The following is a 13,635-nucleotide window of genomic DNA, read 5'->3' as shown; positions in this document are numbered from 1 at the left end:
TTTCTAGGCTGTTTAATAGAGATTTGATCTGTTTCAATTGCCTGTATAGAAGTTGTAGGGAAGAATATAAATTCGAAACTTTGCAAAAAAAAAAAATTAGAAAAATTATTTACATTTTTAAAGCAGTATAACAATAAATATTAAAAAATGATAGTTACATTACAGAAAATGAGGTGAAACAAATAATTATTGGAAAACCGAGGCTAGTTATTGGAAGGAGTTTTATTCTTCTCCTATTTTATTTGGTGTAATTTTACGAATTTGAGACGCATTGACCTTCGATTTAGAGTGTGACGTTAACCAGAAATTTTAATTTAAATCAATAATAAATACCTTTATTTTAATTTTTTTATTTTAGGATAAGATTATAAAATAAATAATTTAATTCGTCAAATTTTTACATATTCAGATTTAGTTTCATAAATTTTACTTTTAATCAGTAGGTATTTAAAACTTTAACTTGTCTTTAAATTTTCACAAGCTCTATCTTACCTACAAACGCTTACCAAAAACTTCAATCTTATTCTAATTATTTCTAAAAATTTAATACCACTAATAATAATAATAATTCTATATAAGTTCACTTTAGAATCATGTTTTTTTTATTGAACTCATTGCATGTAAAAGCATTTTCAAGAAATAATGTCAAAACAAATAAACATTTTGAGGAAAAGTATAAATAAATCGCGTCTTTAATTAGTTTTTACAATTGTTTATTTTATTTCTAGAATATTATTTTATCATATGTTAATAGGTAAAAAAATTAAACAAAATAAAAGAAAATTGTATTAAATTATTGATCTTTAATGAAAAGTATTTAATTGAAAGCTGGTAGAAAAGAATATTTATGAAAAATAAATAAATCTTAATAATAAAATTAAACCTCTACGTTCCTATTACAAAAGGAATAAAGTTTGAAAATGAATTGGAACAAAATTAAAGTTAAAAAAACCTGATTATTGATAAGACAAAAAAAATTGAGAATAATTAGAAATAAAATAAAGTTTAAAATCTTTATATTTAAAAGAAGGAAAGTTTAAGGAGTTAAATACTACTTTCCCTAATATTAACATCCCTGAAGATATAATATAATGAAGAGAAAAAGTCAAAAAAGAGTTTTTGTTTTATAGAAAAAACAAAAGATTAGAGAAAATAGACTAACACGAACGTATAGTTAGGGTCAGGGGTAACAGGGAGAAATTATATAGTTTGACTTTATTGTCAACTTAAATTACACTGCATTCTTCTTAATTTGTACAAAAATTATATAATTTGACTTTATGGTCAACTTAAATTACACTGCATATTGTTCTTAATTTGTACACAAATTATGTCACATCTTTCCTTTTTCTTTTACCTCATTAATCATATAACAGTAAAAAATTGTGAGGAAAATAGTGTAAAACAATTGCTACTGATATATAAATGTCTGTAATAATTGCAACATGCATTTTGTAAATGAAATCTGGGAAAACTACTATAGAATTGAACTTTACCTTGAAATCTAAAAGCTTCAATAAAGTATCACAGAACACCTTTCTATTTTTTGACTTGACTTCGACAGGTTAATCTAGCAGAACTCCTGCTACGTCAGAAACATTGAATTTTGTGTTGTGGGAATTCATGTTCGATTGAAGCCACTTGTATTCAGTTGAACTTTCTTTTCAATCACCAATTTTGGTCTGTCTAAGCTTTGTATATTGGAGAAACAAAACATATGAATCCACCGAGAAAGACCTCTTCATTTTGGGTTCATTTTCATCATCAAATTCTTGTGTAGCAGCATCAGAAGCACGACTAATTGGAACCGAAGAATCACCACTACCAAATTCAGACAAAATTTCAATTCCATCACCACTAGAATCTTCATCACCAACCCTCATAACACCACTACCATTGCATTCTTCCATGTCCTGGATCATATCAGAAACGCTTGAATCAGACTCAGTTTCACCATCAACACTGACAGCATCATGAACAATAGGGGTGCGGCACAAGGGACAGGTTTTATGTGTCCTCAACCAAGTATCAATGCAAGGGACGTGGAAAGCATGGCTACACTTTGGCAACAGTCTCAGACTCTCTTCTTGTTGAAACTCACCGAGGCAAACAAGACACTCAGTTTCTTTAACCAAAACTTCGTTATTTCTGTATCTGTATACTGTGATGGAGTCTATGGTTGATTGCTGGAGACCCTCTGTGGGGCTGAACCGTATGGAGTGCTGCCTGATAACATGTTCATGTTCCTCGTCATCGGAAAAGGGAGAATCTCCTCGAACGTCAAATAATATTGGAGGGTTTCTTCTGCTAACGTTGTATCTATTTAAATAATAGATCTTTAGGATTTTGGACAAGGTGAGGAAAAACATAATTACACAAGCTATGCTACCTAGGCCGATTATAATGATGGATGCAAGGTTTAGGTGGTCGTGTTCTCCATCAAGGAGGGGTGGTTGAAACCACGGAAATGAACGTGGAACTACTGAGGGAAGAGGAGAAGGTATTGGACTGTAACTGGTTCTGATTCTCCTATTCATGGTAGCAACATCGATTGAGCCATGAAAGGGAAAACATAGTTTTCTAGAATGGAAACTCGTCATGAACAAATTTAGAACAAAAAAGACGCAAGCATGGAAAAATTGAAGTCCTCCTCAGAGTTTATGTATAAACATGTCAAATGTGGCCAAGCTTTGATGAGTTTGATGGGACAATTTTCACACTCCTTAATTTTCTCTGTGACTAGTTTTGATTTGCTTGGATCCAAGTCAATGGACTTTTGTCGGGTCGTTTCCGTGTTATCTTATGTGGTTGGACGTTATAGAAAGGTAATTTGTTGTCCGTGTGATTATATCTCTATGTTCAAACTTCATGCGGTGTTTATGAGTACTGATCGGGATTTTCTCATGGGAAAAGCTCTGAGCATTCAAATTACGTTAGAAACTTGACTATTCTGACTCTGTTCTGGTGACAGAAGGGAACCGATAGCGAATTTCTTACTCATGTTGGCATAAAGAAATTAGTAAGATGTTAGAAACTATTCTTATCGGATTTGGCTCAAATGTCCCAAAGGTAGATTATGAGACTCTCACAAGTAGAACTACTATTTTTTTATAGTAAAAAAGCTGAGTTCAGAAAAAGAAAAAGAAAATACTTGTATAAGAATTTTTAACACTTAAAGTTACTAATAATTCAAAGGATCTGTATAATATATGTTGAATACAATGAAAATAATGTCCGTATACAATGGATTCTATGGTGTTTTTTTTTTCAAATCCAAGACACATTAAATTAGTGTTTAGTCAAATTCTTATTTTGGAAAATATAGTTATACTTAAAATTAAAGGTAAAATGGTTGAAAGTGTTTTTATGAATTATACAAATTTTTACAATAATACTATTTTGTGATTACGCTGCTCCGATGTTGGGTTTATGGAGGAAGAAGTTCACCGGAAAGACACAAATACAAATAAGACTTGAGCCCAACCACATAAGATATTGACACAACTCTTTATCCAAAACCTTAAGGCAATGTGTTAATGAGTCTTTCATCTTTATATAGTGTTCTACTTTCTCATTTCTATCCAGTGAGACTTAGATTCACACTTGGATTCCCAACACGAGCATGTTCAGTTTCACCCTCTACTGCAGGCCGGTGTCAGAGAAGAAGCAGGGTAAAACTGTGATTTCATGATACTTATGTGCTGCAGTAAGAAAAAAGGGGTGCAGGAACAAAAAACAAACCCGAAATTGTAAAGAAATTGGCCCACAAACTGTTTTTGTGGGTTGCTTTGGTTCAAGTGTTAATAAGTTTGTTTATCCAAATAAATTGAGTGCCAGGACATATAAATAATCATTAATTTACTTACCCAAAAGTATAATATAAATGCATTATAAACATAATCAAATTAAAACAACTGATACTACTGTATAAGAATATTAATATAAAAAAAATTGAACACAATTTAGTATGTAGTGGAACTCTTTGATTATATTAATTGTCATTTGTTATCTCTAATGTAAATTAAAAAATGTTAATAAGATTTTTCCAATTAAAATGAAGGACAATTGTAAAGTTAAAAAATAGTTCATCATGTCAACTGTTATTTAAAGCTGAAATAAAAATGTAAACAAATTATAATTTTTTTTCTTGAATTTGAAACAAAAATGTGTAAAATATGAAATAAAATCTAAAACAATTTAAGATTTTAATTTGTACAGAATATTTCCTCTCTTTTTTTATTTTTTGGTTACTTAGTAGTGTTCGTTTAATATAAATTAGTATCCCACTTAATAAATAATATTTATTAAAAGTTCATGTAAAAAACAACTTTTACTAATGATGATGATTAAAGTGCCCAAATGAAAGAAAAACCGAAATAGCAATACAAGTTCAGCCTTCTAAATTAGTATGTGTTGTTGTATGGAGCAGCTTCTACGTAGTACGAGGTATGCATAGTTAAATCTCTGGACTGCATTTTTTTTACTGTCTCTTCTCCTTCTCTCTGGGATTTTCGTGGAATTTTTCCAAAATTTATCTTAAATTCTTAATATTAAATCACCATTTGAAAATAAATTTTAAATAATTGGTTTAGTCAGAGAAGAAAAGCTGAACATTTCTTAGGTTTGGATTAGAGGAAGTCTTGCTAATAGACCTGTTCTCAATCATTTCTTCAAGATTTGGGTCAGAAAAATTATACACCAGCAATCGGAGAATCAAGACAATTTCCGTGTCTAACAAAAGGGAAATGTCATATTTTGTTTTATATTTTAAATCTATAATAATTTATTAGCCCATCTGGCCACAAAGTGTGGTCGGTATTGTGTATTAAAAGAAGGGAGGGTTGAATGATAGAAAGAAAAAAGTGTGATGAGAATAAATTTTTTCTTGTGAGTGTGGCAAGTTGTAATTTAATTTAATTTGGATGAAACACGCAAGCAAGGAATTTTTCGAACCTCAAATCAGAAGCAAACTTAGAGAGCAATCAAATTCTTAATCTCCAAATTACTGTCTTTTTTTATCAAGCTTGAATTCAATGCTCCTACACCACCACCAACTTCACATACCAAACTACCTTTTCCTTCCACGCCTCAAACTGCTTACTTGATATTCTCCACCTTCATAATCACAAAAAGATTGGATTTTTCATGGGGGGACAACAGAAGAAGGATAGCCAAACTCAAAGAAGAAAAAAGGAAATTATGGGTTTCACAGTTTCTCTCAAGCCTTCGCCTTCGGGGTTTGACCTCATGCAGAACTGTGATCTTCCTCCACCTTCCAAGTTTTTCATGGGTATTCCAGATAAGAGTGTGATATTGTCCATGAATAGGGTGTATGACATTGCAGGCAAAGGAGAAGAGGAAGATAGGAAAGACTGTGGTGCTTACAGGATGGAAAATGACGATGATGAAAGGAATAATAAAATGGAGCTTCTGAAGGCGCTGCAAGCATCTCAGACAAGGGCCAGGGAGGCAGAAAAGAAGGCTGTAGTTCTGAAAAAAGAGAGGGAGTGTCTTGAAATTGTTCTGTTGGGGGAGTCCATGCACTTGTTTGCATATCGCCAACAGGTGAGATTGCTTGATCTTCAACTTCTGCACCTGCAACAATCCCTTTGGCTGCGTCAACAGCCAGAGGGAGATGAAGGGTCATCCAAGGGAAATCGACACGGTGAAGAAACTGGTAGTGTTGCATGGCTTTTGGCTTTGGTTCTTTCCTTTGGATTTGGAGTCACCACCGCCATTTCTTGGAGATACTATCTGTAAATAGACCCTCTGCTGCTGCTAATGGGATTTGCATATACAATTTTTGCTTTATAATTACTTCACACAAACAAAACTTTGTAACCAATCAATTATATCATATCGTGCTATTCGAGATGTAATCAATTCTCTTTCCGGTCATTTAATAGATTCAATACAATTGCAGCCTCATTGAACTGTTTTGAAAAAACAAATGTTACGCGTGCATTGCAGAAAAGTTACAACCAAGATAACACCATGCAACTTATTATATATACAAGAAGCGGAACTGCTGCGATATATATAATATATATACAATAGTTTAAAAAAGCTGTACATTTTGATACTTCCATATACAGTGTTATATACCGCTACGCTAAATTTACATAACTCAGAAAAATGGCTATTAGCTATTATATTATAGTCGTGTGCACATTTCTCAAATGGCTATAACATTCATCACTACCACCGAAGAACTCTAAGCAAACCCAACACACATGCTTTCCACACTTGCACTCCACATGGTTGCACCCATCCACCTTCTCAATTACATGCCCACACGCCAAGCAACTCTTAACTTCGTCGTCCTTGCCTCTGCGCCACTCCATCAGAGATGAATCCGGATCTTCCTTGAACTCTTTATATCTCTCGCATGAAAGGTAAGGATGATACTCTAAGTGGCACCTGGTACATGTCTCTGAATAACACGCCCCACAAACAAATAGCTCGCCAGCAGTCCCAGGATCTGCAACTCGATAAATTGAGGGGCAGTCTGGAGAAGGGCAAAACCTGTAAGTTCCCCCACTCGTAGTCACGAAAGCTCCCAAAGAAGCCCTGAAAAGTTCCTCCAATTTATCACTAAATAAGAGAGATCTCAGATCTGTAAGCAGGATAACATCTCCACAGTCCTTGTGAGTACAACATATTGGGAAGGTGCCTTGGTTTTTAATAGCAGATTCACATTGTTCCACCAGACACAACCGGCAGAACAAATGACCACAGCCTTCAAGCTGGAATGGATCCTCAACCTCGCACAAGCAAATCGGGCAATTAGGACCATCATTAGCAAACGTCCCAACCAAATGATGGCATGAACGAGCAATCTCAAAAATTATTTCCTCTACCCTGGTTTTCAACTCCTTCCTACCATTAAGACTGATTACATGGCGTCTTATGTTGAGCTTAAGATCTACTCCAGGCACCCTTTCTTTCAGTCCATGCAGATCCGGTCCAAAGTTCTTAATCACTTGCTTCATTAAATCAGGAGGTAAATCCCTCCCTCTCAGATGGACTTCTAACTGCTTTTCTTCATGTAGAGAAAGGAGGGATTGAATCACCTTGTCATGAGCCAAAGCAACCTTGTTTGGGGAACCAAACACACGTAAATTCAAGTTGTGCCTGTCAAAAAGAATATAAGTTCCTGTCTCCTGCTCCAATGAGTTTTTAAGATTAAAGCCATCCTTGGACATCATGAGCTGGAGAACTGCAGGAGTGAGACTGTCATGCTCAATGGTTTTCCCTCTCAATAGTTCTTCCAGAGGTCTTCTGACATCTGCCACTGTCCTTGTGGCGTTCGCAGTTATCTTGACTCGGTGGGAACCATTAAATGTCCTGTCCTCCTCGATCTCAAGACCTTAATCAAGAAAACCAATGATTGTCAGATGTCATATTGTAATAAGAAAACACTTGACATTGTTCAATTGAAGTTATCTCACAATATAAATATGTAGCTTACAACAAACACCAACGGCCCCCTTCACAAAAAAATCAATCAATGTTTCGAACAGAATAAGGGACGGTCAAGGGAGAAATCAGACTAGAGGAATTTATCGAGTGATTTTAATAGTGTGAAAGAAAAAATCCTTTGTGAAGGGGGAACCCCCAGGAGGAGAAACCTCTCACCTGTTCTCATCCATACAACAATGAGTGTTTGTTTATTTTTATTTGTTTCTACCAAATTTCTATTTCTTCCACCTTGGTTTATCAAAAACTAATTGCACCCATTGTCAGTGAACATACATTTAAAATTTAACACATACATAGATGGATGAACTACTGCGAAACATTTAAAAAGAGAAGAGAACCAACAATGAAAATTCAACAATATATATTGAATTTAAAGTAACTCATTCTTTAGTCCATTTTTTGAAGGGGATTTAAACTAACTATACACGCTGCAAATGCTAAACTGTAAGGAAAATGAATTGTAACTTACAAGCATCTACAAAAAAGAAAAATTGGCCTATACCTCTTAAATTCTTGAAGCTTGCAAGTACTCCACCCAGTTGTTCCCTAATCACACGAAACACTGGTGCTGGAAATATCAAGGAGCTTTGAAACGACCGCTGGCACTTTATCTTTTGCCATGATAGACATCCAGGTAACACCTTTCCTTCAATATGCTCCAAAGCTTTTGCTGCCTCTAAATGCAATCTTCCATCGAAACTGATTAAAGCTGTCATAAAGGCATCCCTAGGCCCAGGTACAAACACCTGAACTCGGCAAGAACTAAAGTGCGGGTTCCTTTTGGGCAAAGAGGGGTAAATTGCCTTCAAGAGTGCCTCTTCCAAAACACTGCATGGTGGGTTTTCAACCGCATCCCCTCTCACCAAGAAAAAATCCAAAATCCTTCTGTTTGTAGCAGTTCTTAGCACATCCAGTATTTCAGCTTCCGAGAGGTCTTTGCCAAGCCCATTTATAACAACACTGTCCATACTCTTTTTGCCAACTTCACATCTAACATACCTTCCCCCTATTGCAAGGTTGTAGAAATCTCTCAATATATCATTGACATCCTTTATATCACATTTAACTACGGCAAATCCCCTGCTAATCCTACGAGGCCAACAAATTTTTGCTTTAACATCAGTGTACGAAAATGTTTTATCCCCTCCCAACTGCGAAGGGAAAATTTTCAAGGAGGAGCCACAAAACTCATGTCCATCTAATTCAGTGGCTCTTTTGACAAATTCAGGGGATGTAAAAGTTATCCTGCCCCACCTTTCCTTATCTTCATCCTTCATATTGCCTGCAGATTTGTGAACAGCACAGATACTACCAGAGGTATTCTTCTCTAAAAACATTAAGAGCTCCTTGTCATCAATTGCATTTATGTTTGCATGACATACCTCAACACTCAAGGAACGTTTCTCAAGTTCCAAATGTTTTATCTCAGCACCAGACCCAAACAAAGCGATAGGTGAAGGACCAGACCCATGATACAAAAACTTATCAATACATTCAGCACGTAAGAACTTTCTCTCAAATTCTAGAGCGCCATTAACCAACGCAAGGGCTGTATCCATATTATTTGAAGTGGCAAATAAGTGGACTGCATTCTGGTCAACATTCACTTCAATGTAGATACGTTCCTCTGAACAAGCTTTCCTTATACGCGAAACAAGAGCGAACAAATTACAGTTGGCTTTTCCACAAAATTTCTTGAGAACAATACGGCCAAGACCACACAATGTCTTCATTTGCAACTTCCCCTCCACCATTTTAGATACATCAAACAAGGGAGCTGGGCAAAGGTCATATAATGATTGAAAGTCAAATGTGCTCACGCAGACCAAATATTGATTAGAGATGGAAAGAATCTCACCAAAAACCACCCAATTTGGTTTCTGAGCAAAAACAAGCAATGAACATGATGGATGCAGTTGAACATGTTGCCCAGTTTGCGCCACTTCATAACCAAGTTGATTGCAGCCAGAGTACATGGCTACATTCTCAGCAAGTGAGGACAGTATAACCCTCTTCAAGTTCTTGTCATAACTAGAGGGTGTATAAGGGTCCCAATGCCAATAACTCGGAATAACAATTTTATGTTCACGCTCAAGGCAACTTTCATACTCCAAAATTGTGTCTTGGCACCTCCTCATGGACTTAGCATTGATGCTGTTTCTGAAACACCATCCTTTCCTTTCTCCCCAAGGCAAAGCATCCCATTCCTTGTACACGGAGAGAAGAGTAAAGAGGTCTCCATCACAATGGCAAAATTGCACTTTAAGACAATCGGATCTTCGTTTTTCAAATTCACTGCCAAATCTACAAAATATCGTACGAGCATTGGCCATCACAGCAGCCAGAACAAGACCTTCCCTACCCAAACGATGTTTGTAACAGCCAAGAATAAGTTTACCAAGCCTGGGTTCAATTCCCAATTTGGCAAGGAACCAACCCTCTGGCGTTAGATCAAGACCATCGTTTTTCATCTCAATTGCTCCTAACTGAATTAGATTCCTGACTGCTATATCAATAGAGCTAGAACTTGGAGCATCCACAAAATCAAAATCCTGAATATTCTTCACTCTCAGAGCCAGGATCCTCAAAACTGCTACACCAAGATGAACTCGCCGAATCTCTGGCTCTTGATTTAGGTCCATTGATTGATAATCAGTTTCTGAATACAGCCTATAGCACACACCAGGTTCGGTCCTCCCAGCACGACCAGCCCGTTGATCAGCAGAGCTCTTACTAATCCAGCACACCTTAAGTACATTCATCCCGCTGCCAGGATCATATCTGCAGTCTTTAACTAAACCAGAATCAATCACATATTTAACACCAGGAATTGTCAGTGATGTCTCTGCAAGATTTGTTGAAAATATCACTTTTCGCTTTCCAGGGTAGTTCTGAAAAACACGAGATTGCTCATCAGATGAAAGTTTTCCATGTAAGGGCAGGGCAACTGCAGAGGGTATTATTTTAAACTTCTCACAGGCATATTCTACTTCTATCTGAGAGGTCAAAAAAGCAAGGATAGTTCCCTCTTTCTCTGTTCTGTGAACCTCTGTTGCCTTTCTGACAACATCCAAAACATCCAATGCAACAACAGAAGAACCAGAATACTCAGCATGGTCAGGAGGAGCATATTTGATATCCACTGGAAAACTTCTCCCTTGCACACGAAAAATACTACAACCATCAAAGTAATCAGATAGCTGATTTGCATCAGCTGTAGCAGACATAATGATAAGCCGCATCTCACCCCTCCTATAAAGTAAATTCTTCAACAAAGTCATCAGTAAATCTGTATTTAAGCTCCTCTCGTGAGCCTCATCAACTATGACGCACGAGATCCCAGACAAATTATCATTCCTCATGTAGTGCTGCAATAAACAGTGATCTGTCGTGAATATTATCCTGGAATCAAGCTCATTCAAGGATGAAAACGTAGAACATGTGATTGATTGCCCTTCATAACAACCGCTGCTTTCTTCCTGAACCCTTTGAGCCACTGATTTGGCAGCAATCTTGCGAGATTGGGTGCATACAATGGATTCATCAGCACCAATGCCAGAATCAGCTAGAAACTGAACTAACTGTGTACTCTTACCAGATCCAGTCTCTCCAATTAATACCACCATCTGTATATATACTAATTAGAATAACATCGAAAAAAGAACATATATAAATTCTAAATAGAATCACAATTTCTAGAGTCCAATGACAATAAAAGTCAAAATACATAAGTATAGGAGTGTTAGATTTAATCCTAAAACCAACTGATATTAAAAGATTTCTCCCAACTAGTACATAAACCACAACCCAATGATTGAGGTAGGTAACATGGGACTTTCAAACACTCCCATTCACATATTCCTGCCAAACAAGGCAACACAAATCACTTACCTTCAAGAAATATATAAGCATCACAGACAAGTATAGAATATGATATCAAGTTATTAGATTTCACCTACAGCGTTCAGAAAAGAGTTATTGACCGCTATTCAGCCACAATGTCAGGACTATTCGTGTTTATGCAACCACATTTGGCCACAATTTCCGAGCAAGTTCAATGTTTGGGGGGTCAACACAACCACAAATACGAAAGCATTTGTGAACAATTTCACTCCATCTACAACCGCAACTTAAGACATCGTTAAAAACTAATTGGCTTCAAATTAAGTTCTTAGACAGGGCACATAAACAGGGTGTAGGACCTAATACAATGTCATTAAAATTCATCTAAAATCAAGATTTCAAAAACAAGTTGGCAACAAGTATTTTAGTGGCAATCTCAAGATTTACAGGATTTAGACGACCACAATCGCAGCCTCATTTGACCACAATATCCAGCGGAATTGTCCACAACACTCTCAATCTACAACAGCGGAATTTAAGACATTGCTTAAATAAAACCAATTAATCCGTCATACAGGCATGCAAACATCATCCAAGTAATTAGAACTGTATAACAAAAATGGAAAATAAAGTTACAAATTATAAAATATTTATCCCTTCCAATGATTATGGTTTCAAGAATTAAGTGCAATTGCCATAGAAAGATATACCTTCTGCTCATGTATCTGCCGAAGAATATCCTTCCTGTAAGCATAAATGGGCAATCCATCCTCCAGTCTCCGACACTCCCTTCTGATCAGGCAGTGAATGCGCTTCCAATCACAACATCCATCAAACTCCAACACATTCACACTCCGACTACCCTCCACGTTGGCACCCTCCATGTCGGCGCCCTCCGCCAGATACTTCAGTATACAATCCATCGCAGAGTCGAACTCCATCAACCTCCTTTCAACCTGGTCTTTCTCAACAACGAGCCCTTTCCTCTGGTCAATATAGCGGTTATACCAGCTCATATGCAAGTGCTTATTCCTGAGCAAACGAGAAACCCTCTCAATTTCTTTCGACAACCTTTTACTCTCCTCCACCCACCGCTTAACCTCCTTCCCCTCCATCACCTTCATCACGTGCCTCCTGAACAGCACTCGAAGGCGACCATCCAGACTGTCCGTCACCGAAGCGTTGGAGTCCAGCTCCGGCGTATAATCGTGCTTCTCCGACAGCAGCGTCTCCCAGAACCAGGCGGCCGCAACGCACGCCTCCTCCCAATTCTTGTAACTGAGCACGGCAGCGACCTCGTCCTCGGGGTAAAAGGTAAAAGACTGTTCCTTGTGCTCACAGTCTTTGATCAGGGCCTCGATGTCCTCGCGGCTGGAAGGGTGGAGGCCGAGTCGGAGCACCACCTTGAAATAAGGCTTCACCTTTAAATTAGGCTCCGGCGGACGGTGGACGCGGGCGGCATGTGCATGTGGGTGTGAGTGCGGCCTCCATTGTGGGTGAAAATCAAAGCGGGGACGAGTGCCGTGAGACATTGGGGAGGAGTTAGGGTAGAAAGATTTCTTCATGAAGAAGCAATAGAGATGAAATTGAAAGATGAAAACCCTAATTGTTTGGAAACAATGTAAAGTGAATGATACTTTATATCAATGGCCAAGTGTATTATGGTCTTTGTCTTGTCAGAGACTCTTCGAGTTCTCTTACAGTTAGTCAGTCCAATATCACTTCCTTCTCTGTTTCTGTTCCTCGATTTATTTATTTGTTCTTTTTTGTATATTTTTTTTCCTTCTTCAGCACGTTTTGTTACCGTAATTTCAACCACCAAAACTAATACATGTTTATTTTGTTGGAAGGCGTAAATATATTTTTAAATAATTTTCGATTTAAGGTTTTTCTTATAAATCAAATATTTTTATTCATAAAATTTAAATTATTATTTAGTACTAGTTAAAAGGAAACATTTCTGTTTTTATATATTTAGAAAAATATTAATGATAACCACTACATAAAAAATGAGTGATTATTATATTACAATCTTTTTTAGTATTTAGATATTTTTAATTTTAAAATATAACTAAAAATAAAATAAGAATATTAAATGTATCAATATATATAAAAAATCTTTACAGTTTTTATATACTTGTAGATTTTTTAATTTTAAAATATAATTAAAGATAAAATAAGATATATTATTCTATATAAGGAGGATTCTCTTTTGGTGTGCACACTTATTTTTAATTTTACCCTTTAGGTACTTTTTAATTTTTCAAAATCATATAATTATTATACCAAATCTATCTTTCAAATTACTTT

General features: G+C 36.3%; 3 protein-coding genes across 3 annotated transcripts; 1 reads left to right on the top strand and 2 right to left on the bottom strand.

Moving 5' to 3' along the window:
• Window positions 1–1,475: 1,475 nt before the first annotated feature.
• On the bottom strand, window positions 1,476–2,710 carry LOC108327663 (E3 ubiquitin-protein ligase RING1). The gene has a single exon (XM_017561346.2). The coding sequence runs from the start codon at window positions 2,598–2,600 to the stop codon at window positions 1,665–1,667; it is 936 nt and encodes a 311-aa protein (XP_017416835.2). The 5' UTR covers window positions 2,601–2,710; the 3' UTR covers window positions 1,476–1,664.
• Window positions 2,711–4,876: 2,166 nt separating this feature from the next.
• Window positions 4,877–5,965, top strand: LOC108329034 (uncharacterized). Its single transcript, XM_017563015.2, has one exon. The coding sequence runs from the start codon at window positions 5,146–5,148 to the stop codon at window positions 5,758–5,760; it is 615 nt and encodes a 204-aa protein (XP_017418504.1). The 5' UTR covers window positions 4,877–5,145; the 3' UTR covers window positions 5,761–5,965.
• Window positions 5,966–6,011: 46 nt separating this feature from the next.
• LOC108329033 (ATP-dependent RNA helicase DEAH12, chloroplastic) lies at window positions 6,012–13,037 on the bottom strand. The gene is made up of 3 exons (XM_017563014.2): window positions 12,036–13,037; window positions 7,985–11,108; window positions 6,012–7,369 (listed from the first exon to the last, which is right to left on the bottom strand). Exons 1-3 carry the CDS (start codon window positions 12,888–12,890, stop codon window positions 6,150–6,152), a joined length of 5,199 nt encoding a protein of 1,732 aa, XP_017418503.1. The 5' UTR covers window positions 12,891–13,037; the 3' UTR covers window positions 6,012–6,149.
• Between the last annotated feature and the right edge of the window lie 598 nt (window positions 13,038–13,635).

This window comes from Vigna angularis, chromosome 2, assembly GCF_016808095.1.
Source record: "Vigna angularis cultivar LongXiaoDou No.4 chromosome 2, ASM1680809v1, whole genome shotgun sequence".
NCBI classification, from domain to species: domain Eukaryota; kingdom Viridiplantae; phylum Streptophyta; class Magnoliopsida; order Fabales; family Fabaceae; genus Vigna; species Vigna angularis.
Note: the sequence above shows the minus strand (reverse complement) of the source record. Positions and strands in the feature narration are given on the sequence as shown.

What these genes read in the sequence shown, in the direction of transcription:
- LOC108327663 (XM_017561346.2), bottom strand. Translation starts at nt 2,600, where the DNA reads ATGACGAGTTTCCATTCTAGAAAACTATGTTTTCCCTTTCATGGCTCA.
- LOC108329034 (XM_017563015.2), top strand. Translation starts at nt 5,146, where the DNA reads ATGGGGGGACAACAGAAGAAGGATAGCCAAACTCAAAGAAGAAAAAAG.
- LOC108329033 (XM_017563014.2), bottom strand. Translation starts at nt 12,890, where the DNA reads ATGAAGAAATCTTTCTACCCTAACTCCTCCCCAATGTCTCACGGCACT. An exon ending in GGCAGATACATGAGCAGAAG is followed by an intron (nt 11,109 to 12,035) that starts GTATATCTTTCT and finishes GTATATATACAG; the next exon opens with ATGGTGGTATTAATTGGAGA. An exon ending in AAGCTTCAAGAATTTAAGAG is followed by an intron (nt 7,370 to 7,984) that starts GTATAGGCCAAT and finishes TTCTTGATTAAG; the next exon opens with GTCTTGAGATCGAGGAGGAC.